Source organism: Crocodylus siamensis, chromosome 5 (assembly GCF_052110815.1).
Source record: "Crocodylus siamensis isolate JL-2025a chromosome 5, ASM5211081v1, whole genome shotgun sequence".
Lineage (NCBI taxonomy): Eukaryota > Metazoa > Chordata > Crocodylia > Crocodylidae > Crocodylus > Crocodylus siamensis.
The window spans coordinates 193110003-193134350 of NC_143399.1; the positions used below are offsets into that span (position 1 = coordinate 193110003).

At 44.1% G+C, this 24348-nt stretch overlaps 1 protein-coding gene across 5 annotated transcripts in view; it reads right to left on the reverse strand.

The window, feature by feature from the left end:
• DPP6 (dipeptidyl peptidase like 6) overlaps positions 1-24348 on the reverse strand; it is an 842266-nt gene that overhangs the window by 106069 nt on the left and 711849 nt on the right. For all 5 annotated transcript variants that reach the window (XM_090047677.1, XM_090047678.1, XM_090047674.1 and 2 more), the window contains exon 8: positions 19402-19522. In XM_090047677.1, the coding sequence (XP_089903803.1) occupies positions 19402-19522 (121 nt within the window). The remainder of the gene's footprint in view (positions 1-19401; positions 19523-24348) is intronic.

The following is a 24348-nucleotide window of genomic DNA, read 5'->3' on the forward strand; positions in this document are numbered from 1 at the left end:
AGAAATTGGTGGATGTAGCTGTATTCAGTATGGCCACTATAATGACACAAGCACAAAGTAGTCTTGTCTGCAGCACAATGACTATAGGTCACTAAAAATATATATTGCTGTAGACTGTGTTGGGCACTAAACACAGCACAATACTCCCTGATAGCTAGAAAATGGTATTTACAGGTTTGCTTCTGGGAATTGGCTTGTAGGGAAAGTACACAGCATTAGAACAATGGTCTAGGGCAACGGCAACGGTTAATCAATTTCTAAAAGCCTGTTTGTGACAAAGTTTCTTTCAAGGCCCGCTATGTCTGAAGACAGCAGACACACAGGCCGGGAAATTGAAGACATGTACATGAACAGTGTACCCAAACAGAGATAAGGGACTCCGCAGCATTGGCATTAAGTCACACTGCAAAACTGCAGAGCCCTTGGGATTTCTGGCTTTGGTGGACAGATCAAATTAGGAGGCCCAGAAAATAACGAAATTAAGATGTGTGCATGTGATGGGTTTGGGGAACAAAGGGATATTCTGACAGGACAAAATGTGGACAGTGTGATGACTACAGGGAGACCAGTCAACAATGACCAGAGATGAAGGGAAGAGATCAGAGGGAAGAAAAGGAGGGATTTCAGAGCAGCAAAGGGTCCCCAAGATAGGTTGGTGGTGTGCCCTTTGTCCATTTTGCTCTCAGGGGGGGTAGGAGGGGGGGCCTCGGCCCTTAACCTCCAGGCTGCTGGCATCTGACATTCAAGAAAAAACCTTGGGGTGAAGCTCCAGTACTGTCCAGACATACCTTTTCTCCAGGACAGCTCCAGCACTGGTAGTTATAGAATTGTTTGCATTATTTTTATCTGCTATCACTGTGTATCAGTAAAATTTGTCTATTATCAAATGGAGAAATCATGGCCAGTTTGAGGGTTTGGGTCCACCCAGAACAAGGTATCTGGGTCATAAATCCAGTGGCAACACTCCCCACATACAGCAACATCCATAAATCTTTCAAGAAAGAGAGCTTTATAATGCACAGTTAAGAGATTTTGTAAAGGTCTGTGAAGTAAATAGCAACAAATAATATCATTTTGATACACTTTGATAGTAGCTTTCATCCAGATTATTATACCCATAATTACCAAGCTCAGCAGTAACCCCAGGAAGTAGGATATAAATACAGTATAGTTGGGTATGTCAAGGGAGAAATGAGCACATGAGCCTCAAACACCTGAAACTGGCCATGGATGGATTGCTTTCAGTACCGTAGTTAGAAGGGTTAGGTACCTCTGCTCAGCACTGCTGCCTGTAGCATAGACATATCCACAGGGTTGCTGAATCTGGCTTTCAATGGAGACAGATAACATTTTCAAAAGCATCTAAGTGACTAACAGCATGTACAGACATTCACTTTCCTAGGAGAAACTTTCCTGGAAGAAATTTAACCCTGGTTTTTCCCAGGTTATTTGTCTCCTGAAGTGGCCATTTTTACTTTAGGAGAAAAAGGCTGGATATCTATAGATTTGTGATTTCTCCTGGGACAGCAGTGACTCCCCAGAGAAACTAAATGTCTGTATGAAGCCTAAAGGAGTTTAAGTAAGTCCCATTAATTTCCAAAGAGAATTATGATCCTGAGTGCATGGACTCATTCCCTAAAGAGGAATTTAAACTCCTAAATTACTTGGCTGCTTTTGGAAATTTTACCTGAAATATCAACATATCTTAGTGATGCTGCTACATTTTCTTCTGTTAAATATCACGTTGTCAAAAATGGTGCCTTGAGGAAGGACAAGAATGTTAACTGGGCCTTAACATCAATGATTGTTTTCTACATTGTGATTACAATGCTTAGAAAAGGTTAAGTGCTCAATTCGTCTTTGTGGAACAAGATAGTCTATCCAAACCCATTATGTGGTTGGTTCCAATTTTCTTGGCCACCCTGAATCCAAGATTCTTTCTCATCCTAATAATGTTGTACCTACATTTTTCTCCAGGGAAGTAAATTGTTTTTTGTACAGGACTCTTCAAATTAGGTTGCACAGCTTCTACTCTCCTACAATTTTTCAATTACTAGTTCATTAGCCTTAGTATATTTTGGGAAAATGCATGATGATGTTTCATAAGCAGGGAACTGGGTTTTCCATTCACCATGGAGTGGGGGGTGATGGAATTCGGGCCCCTATAGTGAGGGAGAGAGGGAATTGGGCAGGGCTGGGGGTGCTGCCCAGCCAGGGCAGTGTGTGGGGCCTGGGGCGGGAGTGTATGGCTGCAGGGTCTAGGTGAGGAGTGAGATGAAACCATGGGGCAGCTTGTCTAGAGGGTGGTGTGGGGGCTGGCTCCCTGCTGCTGCACACACTTCCAGGGGAGGCATGGGGGAGCACATGCCCCCCAGATTTGTGCATAGGGTGGGGGCAGATGCAGGCCGGTGGCTGAGGGTTTGGGGCTCCCCGCCCTGCTGCTCTCACCCTGGAGACCACTGCGGTCCAGTGGGCAGGGCCCAACATGGCAGGGTAGTGTGGGGCAGGGAAGATTGGTGCCGCCACTGGGAGCCGTACACCACCATGGCAAGGCGCCCCCTGCCCTCCTAGAAGCAGTGGGGTCACTGGTACGGAGTTGTGCCCCTGCTGCTGCCAGCCGGGCAGGGGGCACCTTGCCAGGGGGATGTGAGTGGGGAGTGAGGGGCACTGGCAGGGCCGGAGGGCTGTTGGTGGGGAGTGAGAGGCACCAGCAGGGCCAAGGGGCTGTGCTTGGCAGTGAAGGGCAACAGCATTAGCAGGGCATAGGCACATACTGGGCTGCTCACCACCACAAAGTGTCGGGGGGAGGAAAAGTGGGGGACAACTGCAGTTGGACCCACATCCTGGTGAGTGAAGTGGGCAAGGGGAGCTCTGATTTTCCGTGATTAAAAAAACAAAATCAAACACCAAAATGTATAGGTATTTAGAATGTATTACAGAGATTGAGGCACTGGTAGGCTTATTATAACACCTTTACAATTGCTTTTTGAAAGAATGCAACCATTCAAAAGGCTTCCTGCATCAACTGGAAGTTTTCCCTTCGAGTAAAATAAAGTGCAGCTGCCCAAGTAACTACATTTGTTTGGTCATCCATTTGGAAGAGTCCAAATTCAGATGGCTTGGCAGATTTACGTGACTGGCTGATTTTCCTCATGTTAAAACTAGTAACCTCTTGTACGAAGGGCAAATATACTTTAGGCTATCTTGTACACCAATGTAAAGGCAACTGGAAAATCCATCCATCCTGGTTTTTTGCACTAAAGTGCTATTTGTTCCATTCAAACAGATGTTCAATTAGATTCCCCAGTGCAACTAGAACTGAATACCAACTTTGGTATCTGTATTGCTTGGGATTAGATATTACTGTATATTCCACTAGATCAGGGCTGTCCAGCCAGTAACCTATGAGCTGCATTCAGCTCCTGAAGGGTTGGGCTTTTGCCTGTCCACCACTCCCACCCACACAGTTGCTTCTGCCTCAATGGCCAGGAGGGGGTTGGAGAGCCCGAGACAGCAAAGTAAGAGCTGGACTGCCTGTTCTCTGTGCTGTGCTGTGCCATGCTGTGCATGGGGATGCTGCCCATTTGGCATGTACAGCCAGAAGAGTGGGGGAACCAAGCCACCCACAATGGCATGAGGCCCCTAGGTTGGTGGCTTGAGCTACGCAAAGCCCCCAAGTCTATGCCCCTTGTGGCATGTGGTCCTCAGCTGCCCAGAAGTTGCACAGCCCTGCACTAGATTATACCCCAAGTCTCTTACTTTGCATTAAGTTTGTTCAGCAGGTGCATCAGGAATAACATGTTAACCAAGGACCAAGAGACCACTGCTTCCACCCTGCATGACAGAGCATGATCAGAAAGATTTATTGGTTGTTGTGCATGAAGATATCACTCTACACAATTAGATCAACACAATCTAAGGCCCTAATCTTGTTCTAAATGAGTCATCACCGTATCTGAGGGACTATGCTTGTTAAGAATAGCAGCAAAGCTATCCAGCAGAGCCAGGGAAATATTTCTCAAAGGTGTGCTCGGCAGCTGATTGCTATCCCTTGGCTGGAGGTTGTTTGCAGTCTCAGGCAGGTGTTACAGAATCAGTTTAAACGTTCTGCAACATCACTTGACTCTGGGAGCTGCTGTACTCACGTCAGAATCAGGCTTTGTATCCCTGGACAATAAAACCACTCCCATACAACCCAAGAAAACTGCAACTTATTTGGAGGATTCACCATCACGGATGTTGTACAGAGACTAAATATCCAAGTTATGATAGCAGCCATTCAAACATCATATTTTTTAGCATGTCATGTGCCTCCAAATAAGACATGCTGCTTTGGGAATGCAGAATGTAGAAAAAGAGATTTTTCCACAGCCACAGCTGAAAGCTAACCACATGCAGCAGTTCACTCACCCTCAGCCAGCTTGCTGTCTGCTGCAGGCACAAGCTCAAACTTTAACTCTGTCATAGGCACTGCCAAAGTGGCAGCAGCTTTTGGCTGCTCAGACAAAAGCTACTGCCAATTCAGCAGTGGCTGTGAGAGGGTTAAAACTAGACTCTACCCCAGCTGAACTCCAGCCAGAGATGAGAGAAAAGCAGAGCCCTTGGCAACCATCACAGCATCTCCATGCTCCTATTCTGGCATAGAAACCAGCTTCTCTGTTCGAGACAAACATCCCAATTTTGTAGGGCTATATTTTGGGGAGAAGGTGCTTGTGGTATATGAGTAAATATGGTATTTTAGAGCAGAGGCTTTAAAGTTGGCTTCCAGTGATGATGGTGTTGGCTATTTTTGGTATCCAGGGTGACAGATAGTAGGTACCTGGGTACTTCTTGGATTCGATTCCCTGTTACACTCTGGAAGCTTGGCATCACTCTGGTGACACACAGCAGATACAGACTAGGGCTGTGCAAAGTTTCGGTCCCTGATTCGTTTTGGCAGAGATGTGGCCTGATTCGGCGGCCGAATCTCCAAATCTGAATCGAATCAGAGGACCCTTTAATCTCTCTGAATTGAACTGGAACCCTCAGAATCGATTTGGAGAGATTCGGAAAGATTCAGCAAATTAGACATAGAGACAGCTTTAAATGTTTTTTCTACATACCGCTAGGCAGCAGGCACGGCTCATCAATGCTATGATGCTGAGGTGCATGGAGTGTCCCACAGGAGCATGGGGGGCTCCCCAGCGTGCTTGGCAGCAGACCCGGAAGTGGACCAGAAGTACTTCGGGTCCTCTTCCGGGTTCACCACCGAGCACGTGGAGGCCCCCCCCACACTCCTGTGGGACGCTCCATGTGCCCCAGCATCTCAATGATCACGAGCCCTGCCTGCTACCTCCAGGTATGGAGGAAAAAACTTTTAAAGCTGTGCTTGAGTCCGAATCGCTGATTCTCCGAATCAGCAGCGAATCTTCAGATTCGGATTCGGCCAAATCAAATCAGGGACAGTGATCTGAATCAACGAATCAAATCATTGTCCCTGATGGGTGCTGAAATCAAATCCAAATCGAATAGGGCCTGCTTCGCACACCCCTAATACAGACCCAGCTTAGGCAGTTAAAGGTTATTTATGTTTATAGACATTCGGTATGCCGGAGGACAACCTACGCGTACTGTGTCATTTCTATCTTATTGAGGCCATTCAGATAAAATAGACATGGTCTAAAACTTGTTTAGAATTTTTAAGAGAGCCTCTAAAATGTGTTCTCTTCATTTTTTCTAATCTTTATTAAACGTTGACAAAGCTTCCCACTTATGTCCTTTATGGACTCATATCCACTGACAACTGGAAAACAGCTGATGTGGAAACTTTGCTATATAGAAGTTATAGTGATATAAGCCTAATTGAGTGCTGAGAGTTATACAGTCCCGGGATGCTTTATCTTTTTGCATCAATTGCTGGTGTTCAGTGAGATCCTGCTCCAAGAATTTAGGAACCCTGAACAGTTTTTCTGGTCCAGTTGTAGAGTACTGAATCACCTCTACGTCCTGGTAGGTTGTACTTCGTAGTCCCCATAAAAACAAATTCGTCTGCCTACTCATTTATCTCCATTTGAACACTAAACATTCTCTATATGATTCACAGTTCTCAGCCACTTCAACTCCTCTATTGTACATCTTCTTAGACTGGACAGAAGAGAAGTTTAGGAGTAAAACCATTCATTGATTTCCATGTAACCTGTGTGCCAGCTACACTATCCAATATAATGCCAAACACAAGGAATATGGATAGTAATTTTTTGAAGGTCACTTTCCTTATATAAAATTTTAACCTCCTGCCAAACCAATGGGAGGAATAAGTTGATTTCAGCTTTGTAGGGCCACTCTCGAATCCAGGACTACACACAAGAGTAATTCTGCTCCTTGAATTGCATCAGTTGGTGTCACCTCTATTTTTTTTCCCCCTCTCAGTCTCTTTTTGACCTACAAATGCTTTCTGATAAATATGTGAGTCTGGAAACTGCAAGCTTCCTAAACTCTGTAGAGTTCTTTTAGGGAGCAAGGGTAGTGATATAAGCCTGTGTCCATGGGCGGGTTGATTTTATTTTTCAACTCTCATCACACTTTCTGTGCGTCCTTTTGATTTTACTGCCTCTACAATACAAAAGGACTGGTCAGTTCTCTGAGAAGACTCACCTTTCTCAGCAGAATTTTCCTCAATCTCACGTATAAACTTCACCTGTTTAATTTGGTTACAGCACATTTTTCTTTGCTTTTACAGCATAAACTTGTTCTTTGGGCCAAGGTATGCAGGAACAATGAGAGCAGACTGTTCAGCCTGGTGGCGGCTTTCTTTAATGACCACTGGATTTTTACCATCGCAAAATAGCTTGTCTGCACTCTGACAGCACCACTACACTGAATACTAATATGTTACAATTACTCTTGATACTAAATCTATGGTATTATTCACAGAGTCTAATAAGGGTAGCCATTTTATATGTCTGGAGTTGCATTTAACATTTCAATTGCTCCTTTATTATCGCACCCAGCTTAATATCTTTCAGCGTTCAGTAGAGAAGTTGATGGAAAACCCTCATTAGGGTTAAGTAAAATTATGGCTTCCCCTTGGGGGAATAATGAGGCCATGATAAACTTAATACAAAACCTTTATACCTTACCACTTTTCCCATGCCTTTATTAGGAAAAACATATTTGACCTATGAATACGCATGTGTATATGGCATTTATATAGAGAATCTACCTTTAAAACGTTAAAAGTTTTAATAGGGGCATGATTTGTAATTGAGTTACCATGAGTCCAATTGCAAGACCACAGAGGAAGCCATTAAATAAATAAAATGCCATGTTTTCTTGCATACAACATACCCTGAATAAAATACGTATCTTGTTTTTGAAAGGCAGGATGCAGAAAAAAAGGATCTTCCCTTGAGAGCCTCTGCCAGCAGGGACAGGGTAAGTGTCCACAGCCAGTAGCTCAGGGACCCTGTACATAGCACATGAAGTTTTATTTCACTTTCCCTTGGCAGAGACTTAGTCAACAGAAAGTGCTGTTCCTGTATTTCCTTGATTATAATGCACACCACTATGTCAAGGAGCAGGATTTTGGAAAAGTGCATGTTGTATGTAAGAAAATATGGTAATAGAAACATAGGGCTGATGGGGACCTCCTAAGACAGGGGTGGGCAAAATACAGCCCATGGACTATATTTGGCCTACCAATAGATTCAACCTGCCCTGTGGGTGAACGGCTACCAATTCAATGGATCTGGCCATACGGTGCTACATGGGCAGTTGGGACCACTTCCACCCAGCAGCGTCAGGCATCAGACTGGACCTGGGCAGGGCTTTTGCCCCAGTGGGCAGGTCGCAGTGTCAGCTCTGGACACCACCGGCAGGTTCAGGAGCCAGATGCAGAACTGCTGGTGGTGTCCACAGCTGACCCACTGCCCTTGTGGCACGGTGGGAGCTCTCCCCCAGAGCCCCAGCCCAGAACCTGACAGTGGCATCAGCTGTGGACCCAGGCAGAAGCTGTTGTTGTGCCGGCCGAGTCTCTCTCTGTCTTTTCTCTTCTCTCTGTCCGTCTCCCACTCCTTGTCTCCCTCGTGAGGACTTCTGTCTGGGTCCACAACTGAGTGTTGGGGTTCTGCAAAGCTACAGATTTGGCCAGGTTCTGGAGGGAGAGAAGAAAAGGGAGGGAGGGAAGGAGGGGAAGAATGGGAGAGGAGAGGAGACAGACAGACAGGGATGGATGTGGCCCTAGATAGGTCCCCAAAACTCATTAAGTGGCCCTCCAGCCAAAATAATTGCCCATCCCTGTCCTAAGATCATCTAGTTCAGTGGTGCTGAACCTTTTTCCCCGGGAAACTAGAAGGGCAGTAGCTGGTTGGTCTCCAGGCCAGGTATGGCCAGTGGTCCCAGTCTGGCACTCAGGGTAGGCCCAGCAGGGACCATCCAGTCACGTGGAGGAGAGCAGGGGGCCCAAAGGGGAAAGTAGCTAGACCCAGCCCCACAGCAGGAGGAAGAGGGCATGGCTCCGCCCTGCAGGGGAAAGAGGGTGTGGCTCCAACTCAGCCCCATGTAGGGGAGAAGGCATAGCCCAGCCCCAAGGCAGCTGCAGGGTGGGGGGGTGTGGCCTGACCCTGCAGGGGAGGGGGTCTCAGCCTGGCCCAGTCCCAACCAGTCACACAGGGCTTGGGGCTTAGGTACTTGGCATGGGGAAGCGTGGTCGTATTAGTGGCCACCACTCCCCTGCCACCAAATTTCCCAACCTGTGGGGAGCCCCGCAGGCCAGATGCAATGGCTCCATGGGCTGCATTTGGCCTGCTGGTTGGAGGTTAAGCACCCACGATGTAGTCCAGTGCCCTGCAGTGAAGAAAGATCAAATCTATCTAGTTAATCTCTGACAGATTTATGTTCATTTCAGGGCTGTCTGGCTGCTCAGAGGCCAGGGGCTCACACAGCTCACGGGCTGCACCAGTGGGGGCCATGGTCCCCTGCACTGTCCTTCACATGTGTGGGTAGGTGCTGTCCCACCTCACTGCACCATGTGGGTAGGCACGCACCCCCATACAGCACCCCATGTGGTACAGTACCCACCTCACCTGCAGTTCCTGGTGGGTTTCCCTGTGGCATCATGTCTCAGGGGCACTCTGGGCTGCCAGTTCACCTGGCACCATGGACTGTATCATGCTGCTCCACCTCACCCTGCTCCTGAGGCTGGGTCAGCAGCAGAAGTCAGGGGAAGAAGGGGGAGTTACTGCCGCTGGAGCAAGGCGCAGTGGCTCTGGGTGGGAGCCCAGGGGCTCATATTAACCCCTCGAGGACCACATGCAGCTTGTGGGCCATTAGTTGGCGAGCACTTGTCCAGTCAGTCCTTAAAAACCTGAAGTGAAGGGGATTCCACAGCATCCCCAACTTGCTCTGCTTTTCCACCACCCTAACACTTAGCACACTTTTTTCCTAATATTTAACCTATATCTCTGTTGCAGATGAAACTACTTTTCTTTTGCCCTTCCCCTCAGTGCACGAATCTATCATAATGTTATGTCAGTCTTTTTTCTTACACATTAAACAAAAGTAAAACCTTCAACATGGAACTGACTTAACATGATTTATTTCATAGTTAGGCATCATGTTCACTGCCCACACAGTCCTGGAGAGAGGTTTGATTGAAACTTGGTTTAAAAAAAAAAAAAGGGGTCAATATACAGACAAAAAGAAAATCAAGAGGACCAGACAGCATTTTTCATTTTAAATCTCATGACATGTTGATGCCATGCGTAGTAAATTAAAAACAAGAAGATTAGATATCTGGTCAACATGGGGCATGATTCTCCTTTTTTTTTTTTTTTTTTTTTTGCTTTACTACAAGCAGATCAAATCAAAGATGTTACTTTGCAGGGGGAAAAAAATGCAATCCTTAAAACTGAGTGAGTTTGCCACAAGGTGGCATGTAACATTCATAAATGTTTTCCATGAATAATGTACATTTAAGACATAAGCCTGGGAATAGGGAGCTTTCACCTTAAGTATTGCAGCTTCAGAATCATATTCTTTTGCTTGCGCTGGGAGAAAGCCACAGGGCCCCACTGCCCTTCCTGTAGCCATTCTGACTTCAGCTAGTTCAACAGAGAATGGGATCTAGCTTGCATTATTTAAATAGCCTAGTGTATCATTTTGCTAATAAAAATGTAATAAAAAAGTGAAGACACAGATGCCATATGCAGTACTTAAGCTGGGGATAATGGAAATGACGTAAATACAAAAGTATTAAGAGGTTTTAATCAAACTGAAACCCTAAGTGGTCATGTGCAATACCAATTATGTTTTTAAAGAATATATTTTTGACTATGAGATGTTCATAACATTCAAGCATCTACACGTGTAGGCTCATGGTGGTTAACTACTTACTAGCTACAAGTATAGCGTGTTCAATTTTTCTCTCACTTGTCAACCAGGAGCTAACTTCATTACCAGCAAAGTAAATGCAGTGCAATACTTCTGGAAAGGAAGTATTGATCAGAGTTTGAGCTAAATTCTGTGTTCTGTTATACTGCTATGCATCCAGAGTAACATCATTGAGGCTAGTGGAATCATTCTGTATTTACGTTGATAAAACTTGAAAAGAATTTGGTCTCTTACCTTTGAGATGGACCAGATCTCAGTATCAGGGATGCATGTATAATAATTACAATAATCTGTCTGATCATGTACCAAATAAATCTTCTCAAATTGGTGCAACTAAAGAAGCACCCATCACTGTGCATGCAATCTAGGTAAAGCATAAGTCATTTATAAAGAACTAAATATCACAAGAACAAAGGGCAAATGTTCCACAACTCTCTGCAGTAGCAGACAAATTTTCCACGAAGTTGGGAAAAGCATCTAGCAGGCTGAGTTGGAGGGCTCAAATGGGAAGGCAGCCAAGCTGAGGTGCAGGTTATTTTTGGAGGAAAAGGAGTTCATACAGAAGGAGCTGCCTTTAACAACATACCCTGATTCCCCTGAGCTGCACTCAAGAGATTTTTTTTAAATGTTGCTTCTGAAGTAGTTGCCGTAATTGGCCACACAGTGGAAGGCGCTTTTATAGATTGTATTCTTCATTGTGAATTTCAACGAGAAGTGAACAGGCAGGCAGTAGAAAGCTTGATGTAGAAGTAAGGCATGATATTGGATGTTAAAGTCTAAAGAGCAGACAATCCAGGCACACAACCTGGGAATTAACAGAAGGCTTCTGAGTCCAACAAACTTCTGCCATATCTCTGTTGGGCTACTGCTGTGTACCTTTGGACTGGGATGTATCTGTCCACTATGGGGGGGGCGGGGAAGGAAAACACAATTCTTCTCATGGGAATTGAAAAAATATTAAGTTTAGGAACATCAGAATAATGCTGATAGTAGTTCAGTGCTCTTTGGGGGAAGAGTCCTAACTTTAACATGTCACTGAAAGATAAAACTGGGCTGCTTCAACCCAATATGCTGAAATAACTTAGTTGAACACCTCTTGACTGAGAGCTGACTGAACTCTGCTAACAGATCAGCAGTGATATCTGGCCCCTGCCCTTGCTCTTAGGAGATCACCGACCATGGTAAATAATGCTGTTTTCATTCCAAAAAGCTGTTCTGAAGCCTAAATGATAGGGATCCAAAAAATTAGAGGTTGACAGGTGTTTGAATTGGCTAGCATTACTTTCCAAATGACCTTCTGCAGAAAGGAAAGGTTAAAGACTGGGCTGAAGCTGGCAAATTTGCTACCGTGCAGAGCTGTTTGGAACCGGCTATATAACAGCAATATTTAAAAGACTTGAGGAGCTTGCTGTCTTTCAAGCAGGCATTCACCATGTGCATTGGTATATAGATAGCCCAGGCAGCCTTCACAGGCTGAAAAGGGCAAGACACTGATCTATCTACCTAATGCCATCTATAAAGGTACACCTCAGCAAGGTAAATGAAGCTCACCCAATGCATTAAGGTTAACGAGGTCCTTCCTACGCCACTGACCTGTGCTTGTGGGACTGGGTGGAAACTTCCAACGTGTTGCCTTTTCCTCTAACAACAATATTTTTCACAACACCTTGGTTAAACTGTCCGAGATCCTATCAATCGTCGCTGGAACAGAATTCTTTACAGTGGAGACAATCATGTCAACCACATGGTTAAAGTGAGAAATAATCTGTCATTGCCACTGGGCTGTTAACAGTAAAGGCGAGAAGAGAATACACTTTCACATTTTCTAGCAACTTACCCTGCATATAATTCACTGGATGACTAAAACGTTACTAAAGGCGAGTTATCTGACTGTGGGCGTGTCTACACAAGATGCTTACTGCTCAGTAACCTAATAACACCGTGCAGCAGTGCGCCAGTCAAAAACCTTGCTAATACGTTACTGCACAGTGTTATTAGGCTACTGCGCAGTAAGCATCACAAAAAAAACATGTGCCGGCACTACTGCGCAATAACTGTAGTTACTGCACATTTAGTTAGTACTTCATTAAGGAAGCACTAAACTAAATGGACAGTAACTACAGTGCATTAATGAACATGTGTACACATCTTGTGTCACTTCACTGGCAAGGTTGATTAGATGCTGTACTTTTACAACACCCTTACATCTGATGAAGTAAAGTCAAGTTCATAAAAGCTTGTGCTCTATAGAAATCTTGTTCTGTTAGTCTAGATGGTGCATACCTACCTACCCTGTCTTCTGCTTGAAATCAGATTAACATGGCTAGCTACCTCTGTCTGCGATGGTTCAGTCGGGGAACGTTCCTATCTTGAGCAAAAGGCCGGTCCCTTTCAGCCCTGCTTTCCTAAGAGCCTACTGAAGTGACATAAAACTAGTGCTGGACCTGTATTTGAGCAAGATACAAGAGGAAAAATCTGCATTTCACTATTATCAGACTATCACTCAGTCTGTGTTACATTTATCCTGCACCCCTTCATGACCTAACAGTCATAAACATTATGGAAACTGCTCCGAAGACCAGAGAAACTACAAGAATTAATTGCCTGGTGCAGGGAGTTGGACCCGATGATCTTCCAAGGTCCCTTCCGGCCATACAGTCTATGAGTCTATTAGGACAAATATGACAAACTAGGTATCAAAGGTATCAAATCTGAGCTGTGTAGCTTTTATTTCTCCCATACCCCTAAAGAGAGCTCTGGGTGAGAAAAGCAACTGAGGTATTCAAAAAACTTGCCATTCCTTAGTGTTGAGGGACGAGGGGATCCTAGCTGAAGGATTTTCTTAGTCCATCTCACAGTACCACAGGGCCTGTGTCAACCTCATGTCTGGAGAATCAGCTATAATTGTTCTCACACTTTTGACAGTCACACCCTAGAGGAATAATTCATCTGAACAATTTCAGGAAATTCATCCATGACTCAGGCTTGTTTTCTTCCTTTCACCTGCTCTGTCACACTTTGGGTGTTACTACTAATCTGGTACAGCTATCACTCCTGTGTGAAATATTAGGGTGCCCGTTCTCATTCTTTGGTGACACTCAAAAAGAACTTCAAGAGTCAATACTCCCTCTTGTACTTGTGCTTGGTCTTTCTTCAACTTTGTGCATAAATTTGGCCACGGAAATTCAGTTGCAGGGAAGCAGGGGTACAGCGCTAATATTTTAAGGTTAAAAAATCAGTATAGAGTATTTCCTATATTTATCATGCTGCCAATATCAAGATCATTGCAAGACTATTCTCTTATTACTTTCGGTAACGCTAGTCGAAACCTCAGAAAAAATACCTGCTTCAGTTGCCTGAAATACTAAAAGGATAAATATTACTGCCCAAAATAAATGCTGTTAACATGGCAGATATTATGAAGTGCTGCATCACTGATGCAACTTTATGTGCTCTAAGCATACTCCCCAATTTTGTTAAGATGTTGATTAAGTTAGGGAGAGGGACTTCTTTGTGTTACTACTTTCTCTCGGCATGAATCTGCTATCAGTCGTGCATATATGCTTCCCACAAGCTCAATGGGAGTTACACAGAAAGGTTTGAGGCCAGAAATTGAGATTCTTTAATGAGATCTTGCAGCAACATTTCTGTAGGTATAAAGATATGTGGCTCCAAAGAAGATGACATCCTGGCCTCTCCCACCAGGTGTCACTGCAAAGTCACATTACAGTATCTAATAACAACAACAGGCAGTGCAGACAAAATGAGGATTAAGAGGATACGTAAAGGTCACTGCTGAGTACAATAATCCCTCTTCATTTCTCCTCTTGCTCTGTATTTGGTAGCCAAAAATAAAAGATAATGCCCTTGCTGTGTGTTGGACTGAACAAAAGAAGGGAAAATCAACTGAAAGCCATGGATACAAATACCTCTTATTCTAGAGATGTTTTTATGATTAAGCTGCTATTGTTGCAAAGACAATGTTCTTCTCTTCCTCATATTTAGGACGGACAGAAAGATCCTAGTGTTACAGGACAGAAAGATCCTAGTGTTACAGCCAGAGAATTGAGATTAGCTTTAAAGTTAAGCCAACACGTTTGTCTATTTGACGGGATGTCAGTTTGGGAATGACCTACACGGACACGCAGGTCAACTCACAGCCTTAGCACTCCCCTCAGCAGTGACACCAGATGGGGAAGCAACTCTCTGTACATGCAGCTCATCCCTGTGGAAATTAAAGAGGTTGGAAAATTAAAAAGAGCTTGTCCTACCAAAGACACCACATAAAGCAGCTCTTGGAGGACCGCCCATCAGTCTATCAGGCATTGCTCTTCTTGTCCAAGGAAACGGATAAACCAAAGAAACCAAAGAAAAAAGGAACGTCTTAGTTCTACAGTATATAAATAAGAGGCCTTCTCCACACTGTGAAGAAAAGTCAAGAAATGAATGAAAGTCACATCACATCAGCCAACCTTTTCCCGTCCCCTATCTTTCTCCAAGCAGCAGGAGAACAGTTTTCCAGTGTACACCATCATGCAACTCCCAAAGCCACGAGGCTTAGAGACTGTTTAAAAGGTGGTTAAGTAATAAGTTTATAACAATACAGTACCACAGAGGTGGGACTTCTCCAGTACTTTGTGGAAGAGGCCTGGATAATAGTACTTGGCCAGTTTGTGGTGACTCCATAGATCCTAAAGTAGCACGCAGGCCTTTCTGAACTACTTACAGCTGATCTCAGGAACATGAATGCAGCCCTTAGTGTCACAACATCCCTCTGAGGTAGGGAAATGGTAAACTTGCTTTTTCTAAGAGGTGTAACTGAAGAACAAGAAGGTTGCAAGTTTCCAAAAGCCTGTAGCAGAGTCCATTAGCCCAATCATCTCTGTACTAGGTGAGTAGCTGGCATCTGCAACTGAGTAGTCTACTGTCAGGGACTGTTATAAAAGAGAACATGAATGCAATGCACTCCAAAATCCATTAAATTTGGACTGAAAGCTGTTCTAGGAGCAGTCGATTACTTCGATATCACCTTATATTAGACTGATATGTATTTACAAAATTTTCCTGCAACGCTGATCAAAAATTGACAGTGGTCATACAGCACACTAGCAAACACAAAACTGTTCCAGAGCCGCTATTAATTCCAGTGCTTAGCTTGTTTGTGGCCTCAAAACTGCAACCAGGAATGTAACAAAAGTTATCTGTCAACCTGTTCTCTTTCTTATGTTATTACTTTATTTTCTTGCTAGGGTCATAAAGGACACGGCAGTGAAAATGTTAACTCAGACTACACAAAAGTACTGCAAATGTTTATTTTAGCTTAATAAAAGCCATGCTTAATCCAGCCTTTCATGTTATCATAATCTATGCATCAGCCTACAACTGTCCAGCTACATGCACTAAGTAGATTAAACTGCTTTATCAACTCTGATTGATTGGAAATGTTTTGCACTACTTTATCTAGAGCCAACAGTTCCGCATAAGTACCTTGAAGAAAGTTTCTCCCCTTTAGTAGATTTTTGAAAGCAAAAAAGTTTAACCTGAATTGCAATGAACTGCATATTTACAGATGAAAAGCCCATCAAATCCACTCTAAGGCAGCTTCTGCATCCAGATTTACCCAAAATAACTGATTAATACTGCAGTGCATCTATTTTGTTGTGCAAAAGCTACCATATAGTATGAAGAAAAAGGTTCCCTCTACCAGCTGAGTGACCTAGCAGTATAACACTGAAAGGTGGCACTGTCGGGACTGTAATTTGCATAGACCAACATGTAAAACAGCTCTGAGAAAGGGCAGTTGGGATTTTGCTTGTACAAGTCGCCTACAGTTTTAATTCTGTTCCTTAAACAGGAAACTTGGAAAGTTTCGGGGCAATGATAAACAGGCCATGAAGCATATCAGGGACCTGTCTGATGGCTCAAGGGGAGGTTCAGCTCAGTTGCAAACATCATATAAAAAACAAGAATATAAAAATGAAAAGAAGAACACTTATGATTCTTTATGCTACTGCAGCAGCCTTCACTGTAGTGTATGGCGTTTACACTTGCACAGATGGAGTGAGTTGTCTGCATATGTTTAGAATCCACCCCAATAGTTGGCTGAGATGACAGCAGTGCAACAAGTCTAAATATGAGACTGAACATCTGCCTTGTCTATGCTGGCGAATGGGGTGAGAGACATTACTATGGGAAAATATGAAAGGGGCAGAAGTATGAGATGTTAAATTTAGATTTTTGTCCTGATTTCAATTAGCTTCCTATTCAGGCATGTCTGGGTTCAAAATAGCAGTTCAGCTCTATATTACAGAAAGAAAGTTCCCTGGGGCACAGATTAACTTTAAGAGCCCCCAGCTGTGGTGTCATCAGCTGAGGGTAAATTTTGGCCACACTGGAACTGATGTCAAATCTCCCATTGACCCCAGTGTGGCCAGGATTTCTCTCCTGGTCTTTCGTTTCAGCTGGCCCCGATCACTACTTCAGCACTGTTGACCGCTTCAGCTCCCTTAAGTTTTCCATGCCCGGACATATTAAGAGCATCTTCCCTGACACTCTACAGACTGGTCCTGGTCATCACTGCTCCCCAGCTCCCACAGGTCCCACATCTCAACTCCTACTTCTTGCTCCAGCTCTCTCTGCAGGCTGCTTAAACCTGTAGCTCTTGATAGAGTCCCTGTCAATGTTATGGCTGTTGCTGACTTACTAAGGACTGCAGCCACGCCTGTGGATTTTCAGTAGTTCGGAAAAAAAATTAAAGCTAGAATGGAAAACCATAAATCAGCTGGAAAGTGTTTAGGAGCAGTGAAAGGCTGAAGTGTTAAGGAGAACTGGTTTATGGCAACCAGCTGGGAGCCAAGGACCACACACAGTTCCTAAGAGCCACACAGCTCACTGCTCCTTGGTTCTCCTGCTCTCAGATCCCAGAGGGATGGAGGCCTTTTGGGATACCTCACTTCCTGCAGAAGACAGATTTTTCCTATACAATTCTGATCTTATGCGTTATGCCTTGTGTTGTGTCAGGGCTGGCAGTTGTTTTATGAAAAGTTTAGATTAAGGATTTGTATAGGATGGTTTGGACAGGGATGATCCTGCCCCAGGCAGGGGGCTGGACTAGATGACCTCCGGAGGTGCCTTCCAGCCCTGCTTCTCTCTGATTCTGTGATCTGGGCCTGGGTTGAGATGTGAACCTCAATACAGAATTTAAGGAATGTTTGGGGGGATGGGATACTTAATGAAATGTTAATTGCACTCAGCCACAATGCGGCCTGTCGCATGGACAGCATCACAAATAAAGGATATGAGCATGACCGTTATATAACACTCAAATTGCTGGGTAACAAATGGATGCTATAGGCCTGACTGTAACCCGCAATCGTAGCAATACAGCACATAACCTAATAGTGCATTGTAAGACTTGCTCAATGTAAAGATGGCAGAAACAGTCTTGATATATTTAGACAGTACTTAATCATAGAGTCATTTATTACCTCACTGGATTAACATGGCTTTAACAAGATAGTTCATTACAAAGGACAAACCTGCAAGAGAATGTCATTTAAGCAACAGCGTGAGCAATCTGGTAATTGAATTAAAATGTGTTTGTCAGCAAAATGTTGGCATCATAACATGCTAACCTGCTGGCTTGCAGCTCCCTGCCATGGTAAACCTTTTTTGTCAGCATTTTGCCCTGCACAGGGCACACTGTGAGAAGACCTTATGTACTCAATGATGTTTATTAACAAAACACAAGTACTGGTATGCATGGTTTGACCTGCCCAGTCTCACAAGGAAACCCTGCCTGTTCTGCATAAATAAACAAACAAACAGATGGATTAAATTAGAATATTGCAACATCCCATCAGCCCTATTAACTAGTACATGTCCTATGATGTGCAAGTATTCCAACATCATTTAAAAATTAAAATCAATTATAACCTTGTAGCAAACACTGCCACTGACCCTGGAGCCCAGACTGTCTGCGCTGCTTTTAGTTCCCTGTTTCTTGGGTGCTGTTTTATATCAGCCCTAGGTTTGGCACAAGTAGAGCAACTTAGGGACTGCCATATCCTCTAACAGATAATAGTGACACAGTAAGAAGGTGTCCAGCTCCTACAAGGGGTAAGGGTCTTGGGGCATGATAGCCCTGTTCAGCTAGGAGGTCTTGCTCAGCAGTGGGAAGGCATCCCTTATAAAGGGATGAGAGAAGCCATAGAAACGTGGCAAGAGGGAGACTAGGCAGGAAGTCCTGAGAGCTGCCACTTGAAGAAGAGGAAGCATGCTGCAGGAGACACAGGATTTGCAGTAGACTCAAAGTCTGGGGACTTGAAGAAAGGTGCTTCTGTGAGCAACAGGTCAACATGGCAGAAGATCCACTTTGTTTGAGGATTTAGGTTAAAGAATAAAACCGTGCAGGGAAATAGGCCCATTTGCCTTACATGGAGGCAAACAATTGTGCAAAACACCCAAGAGGCTCTACCTGAAGAGTTGGGGTGACCCTGCTGATCTTGCAGGGTTATGGGCTATGGAAGACAGCTGCTCCAAGGGCTTGCTCAGGCCAGAGAAATTCTTTATAAGCATGAAGTGGACAGTACCCACTCCTTTGTGCTACCTGGTTCAGGGCACAACAAGGCCAGAATGGTTCAAATAAAGCAATTCTTAGCTTCTGTCCCTTTAAACAAGAAACCTGCCTTCCCCTCTCCACCATCTTTTGTGATTAGAAAAACAAGCACGTCTGAGGGAAACACTGAGTGATTGCAGGTGCCATTACATAATGAAGCAGTGCTGCTCATTAACACCCTGTGATTTATCACCCATGGAACAAGGGAAAAGCAGGTCTAAAAAACACAATTCCTACATTGTTTCACATTATTTCCAGTCCAGCAAGTCAGCTGAGTGCTAGAACAGCTGAATTTCCAACTAGTAGTCCATGGTTCTGAAAAGATCAATGTTTTACCCCTCATGCCCCTCGCATCTGCAAAGCTAAAGTATAATTTAGATTCATAACTACCAGCTTCCCTAGATATTGTGTCCTACCTTCATACAGCCAGTCGCTGAGCCCATTGAAAATAACATTTTCCTTTCCAGTGGAGACCACTCGTATAGCTTGTTTTCCCACATGGGCACAGTAATAGATGTTATTCTCAAAGATAAATATCTAATGTGAAGGGAAAAAGAAAAGAGAACACTGTTAAGTAGCAAGTCTATTGTAAAGGGTGCATTGCTTTCACAACAATGAATAATACATGATAATACATTATAAGTCTACGGCAGATACGTCTTTTATCTCAAAGATCTCCAAAGCTCTGACTAACTCTTTTGGCCTTCCAGACCTCTACACACCTGTTCTAACAGGGAAGTGTTACTTCCCTCTCTACTAAAATGCTGTCAATGCTTCACATACTGAAATATGGCAGGTAAGCATCAGTGATCAGCAATGAAAAGGCAGGCAATGAAGAGTATCCTATTTCAGTAATTCACAAACTATGGTGGCCTGGAGCATCAGTGGACTAAAAAGTACTTACTGAGAGACCTGGGCTGGGCACAGGAATAGGTACTTTCTCCTTGCTTTCAGTAGCTAATATTTCTTTAAAGGAGAGCTGTCAATGTATTGAATATCTTTGTAACATGGCACTTGAAAATGCCTCATATAAACATTGGACTAGCGTGGAGGGGGAGGGGAAGGGGAAATAATTTGGGTCCATGGGCTACATAGGCAGTTTTAGGAGGCAGGCATTTTCAAGCCATGGAGACTCCACAACTCAGCACTAGTCAGTTTGTGTGTATGTCCAGATATCCCCCACAAAGGATTCATGTGCTAATTAGCACCCCGCCACTTACGACTAGAACTAGGTGTTTTTGTCATGAGTCCTGGAATCCTCTAAAAATGTATATGCAGGTGAAGTGCAGGGAAACCTGGTCTGGCTCCACCACATGGGGGGCAGGACCACACTAATCATATACACCAGGCTGAGAGAGGGGGTGACAGAGGGATTCTGGATGAACTGCTGGGGCCCCATTTGATGATGTTTGCCAAACATTTAAGGTTGGGGACGAAAGAGGAATAATTGGAAATGGGAAAAAAAAGCACAGCTCAGCTGTAGGAGTGACAAGGAAGTAAAAATGTATGCAATGGAGTAGCTCACCATGACCTGAAAGAGTCAATGCTGAGGGGGACTAAGCACAATGGGCCCTACCATGTATTTTATTCAGATGGCTTGCACTAACCTATCCTTGTCCTGTGGAAGACCAGGGACCATCTCATAAACAGACGCACAACCCCCTTTGTTGAGGACTCCATCAAAATGGGTCTGAGTAAGATGTACTGGTACTAGGAATATGGTAGATGATGATAGGGAAGAGATGGCAGGAATCATATGGAAGAGTTCAGATGCACTGTTCAGAGCTGGGTCCTCTGAGGAGAGCAGTGATGATGACAACAATGACAGACAACAACAAGGAATACAATGATGAGTGAAAGGACTTTGGAAATGGATGGAGTAGTTGGGGGGAGGGGGTGAAAACAGGGGGGAGGACACTGAGGTGGTCCTTTGCATAGCTGTAATGGGTAAAAGTTATGGTGATGGTGATGGACACATGGGTGTGTAGGCACACAGTAGCACTGCACAGTTCAGTTATTGTAATGGGAATAAAAATGGTATACTGTAAAGGTGTGTTTTGGACTGTCAAGTGAACCATATTGGTCACAAGACAGGTTGGTAGAGGTATATATATAGAAATAAAAATTTTTGCAAAAAAAATAAATGATTGTGCTAATGGGGGACTGCTTTTGCACTTTTTTCCTTGCTGCTCCTTGGCCTTTTGGCTAGGAGCAAGTAAGACCAGGAGGTATATGAACTCCAAGGCTATCAGACCTGGGGCTTGCACATAGGATGCCAGGATGTCATCAGCATGTTTACCTCATATGGGCCATTTGTTCTGTAGTCATTCTCAGAGACATTTAATCAACTTCATACTTGGCTTCCATTACTGACTTACTGATTTTGGCAGCGGTTTAATGATAGACAATGTATTTAATGAGGTTTCCTTGTATACAAATATAAGATGAGGAACATTTTTTTCCCCATGCTGACTGGGGAAATAATATTCAAATAAATGATGGTATTTCATTTTATTGAGTTCAGCAGGACAATAGAGTCGTAGGACTGAAAGGAATCTCAAGGATCATCAAGTTCAACCCCCTGTAGAGAGGCAGGCTTTGCTCTTTATGGTGCTGGAGTAGTTGACCCTCAAAACCATCTAGGTAAGGTCTGCATAAGAACAGAAGGACGGCCATATTGGGTCAGACCAAAGGTCTGTCTAGCCCAGTATCTGAGACCTCCCACTGGATAGTTTCATTGTGCGACTCCCAGTTCTTGTATTAAGAGATTTAGTGAATATGTTTTCTTTTAGTCACTTTTTCCAGGCCAACCATGATATTGCTGAGCTCTGTCATATCCCTCCCTTTGTTAAGGTTTGTTTATACTTCAAAAAGGGATGTTCAACCTCTTAGTGACCAGGCGCCACACACCGTGTGGGGTCAGGGCAGAGAGCGGGGGCTGCAGAAGCAGGGGCCATGGCCCCCCCTCCCCCCTTCAGCTCACCAGCTTCAAACTCCTTTGATACCACACAGGCAGGATGTCCTCTCACCACTGCACCGTGTGGGCAGGTGGGCGCCCACCCCACCTCACCTCCTTGAGTGCAAGCTCCTCTGGCACTGCAAACTGTGCTGCACCATGCTCCCTGGGGAGAGAAGGGAGAGGAGCCTGGAGACCCCTGCTGCAGCAACAGCCAGAGCAATAAGGGAAATGGTGGACAAGGGAGCCCAGAGGCCTCAAATTAACCTTTTACAGGCTGCATATGGCCCATAAGCTGCCAGTTGGACAACCCTAGGGCAAATGAACTATCAAAAATGTAGGCTCCTAAATAAATATCCCAGTTTTTGAAAGACTGAGTATTCTGCTCCAGTGAACCAGAGCTGCTGGGTACCGGGCACATTTGAAAAATCATATTTTGGTAGTTAAATACTGAGGCAAAAGCATAACTACTCATTTTTAATAACTTGGTTGTAGGCTTCAATCCGTACCTCTATCTCTGTCTATAATTGTATTTCCTGTCATCTTCAGTACAGAGATTTATTTTCCCCCCTAGCAAAATTTGTCCTTTTTAAACTAAAATTCCTGCTTTTAAAACTATTTTTAAACTTCATTCTCAAGGCTGCAGAGATGTGAGGAACAAAAATATCAGCAAAGCCATTCAGTTTGAAAGACAAATTATTAATGGTGTTTAACAGACATTTAAAGAAGACATTTTCCACACACTTAAAGATATTGGAACAAACGTTGCATATCTTTCCCATGATATCAGAATGCAATTTCCCAGATTGCATTCATGAAAAGTTAGACCTGGAAAAAATATTTGCTTTCAGCTCAGGTTTCAGGTCCTATCAAAGTATGTGTCTCACCCAGAGAGAAGCTGGAAAGTTTCCAGAAGCAAGTATAGATCCTAATTTAATTTTGGCAGCTGTTACGGTGAGTTTGCCTAGGGGTAAAAAGTATGACTAAAACTGTAACTTGTTTTATTCCTTTCCAGCCTACATGGGCTTTTAAGCTGAAAAGAGCTTCATCCAATTAATATTTTCTGAAAGTAAAAATATGCTGTGACAGATATTAAATTCTTCATTCTTTCTTGCTTTTATTATTAGTATGTAGAGCAGCCAGAGGAGGGGTGCTGAGCACAGAATTTCAGACAAGCTACCTATTTTGCATATGGGAGGCAGCTGAAGTTTCAGTGCACATGGAAGTCAGGAGAACAAGGCTGAACAAGGTACTGTGAGCAGAATGCTGGCTGCTCCTTTGACACAAATCATCAGTGTCTTTTCGGAACGAGCTAATACAATCAGCACTATTACTGTAGTCAGAAAAGCTTAGAACACATCTAGTTCTAAGCTGCCAAAACCCTGGGCCCCTGATAAGGATCCCACGCCGCTGGGATAAACCCCTGGCTTTTTACCAGGAAGCCCTGACTTATTGCGGTGTCAGAATGATAAGGATCAGCCCCAGGAGGCCCAGACCCAAGCTTTCCTTAGTTATAATGTACTTTTATAAGGAGCCCCAAGGTATACAGCTAGTTTGCACTAGAGAAAGAGGGGAATGTGGCTACTGTGGCTATAGGTGTATGGCCTTAAGTGTAATCCCATGGGTGCTGCTAAAAGATAAGCTCCACTCACATCCAGGCCATATAGGACTGTTTTATTAGGCAGCATGAATGGAAGTATAAATATGGGGTGGCAATTGGGTGAGTGGTAGAGATGGTGGTGTTGATGTGACGCTTTGTCTTCTTCGACAATGGGTGGATGTTCTTGGGAAGAGGGCTGCTATCGAAAGATGGGATCCATCTGACGAGAATGGGGAAGAGCATCTTTGGGCCTCATGTGGCCAACCTAATAAGCAGGGCTTTAAACTAGGTTCCCTGGGGAATAGTCATCAAAACCCTCCAGTAACAGAGCACGCAGTCCAGAGGGAAAAGGACTCGAAGAAGTAACTCAGCTCTGGGAAAGTGCCAGAGAACTACAGGACTGCAAAAAGTGCCATAAAAGCAAAGCAAGGGGGTTAAAATGCAAAATACATTTGATGCACGAATACAAATGTGAGAAGTATGTGGAATAAACAAGATGAGCTGGAAGCTGCAGCCTGTGAAAAGAGCTATGATATTTTAGGCATCACTGAAGCCTGGAGGGACGGCTGTTATGACTGGAATATGAACTGAGAGGGTAATGCTGTTTCGGAAGGACAGAGTTGGGAGAAAAGGTGGTGGTGTTGCCCCGTATGTCAACAACACGTATACTTGTTCCCTGGTTCAGGAGGAAGAAGATGGCAAAGCAGAGTGCATTTGGGTGAAGATGAAAGGTGAAAGATGTGGCCCTGATATAATGGTGGCAATTTATTATAGGACACCTAATCAGGAAGAGGAGGTGGATAAGGC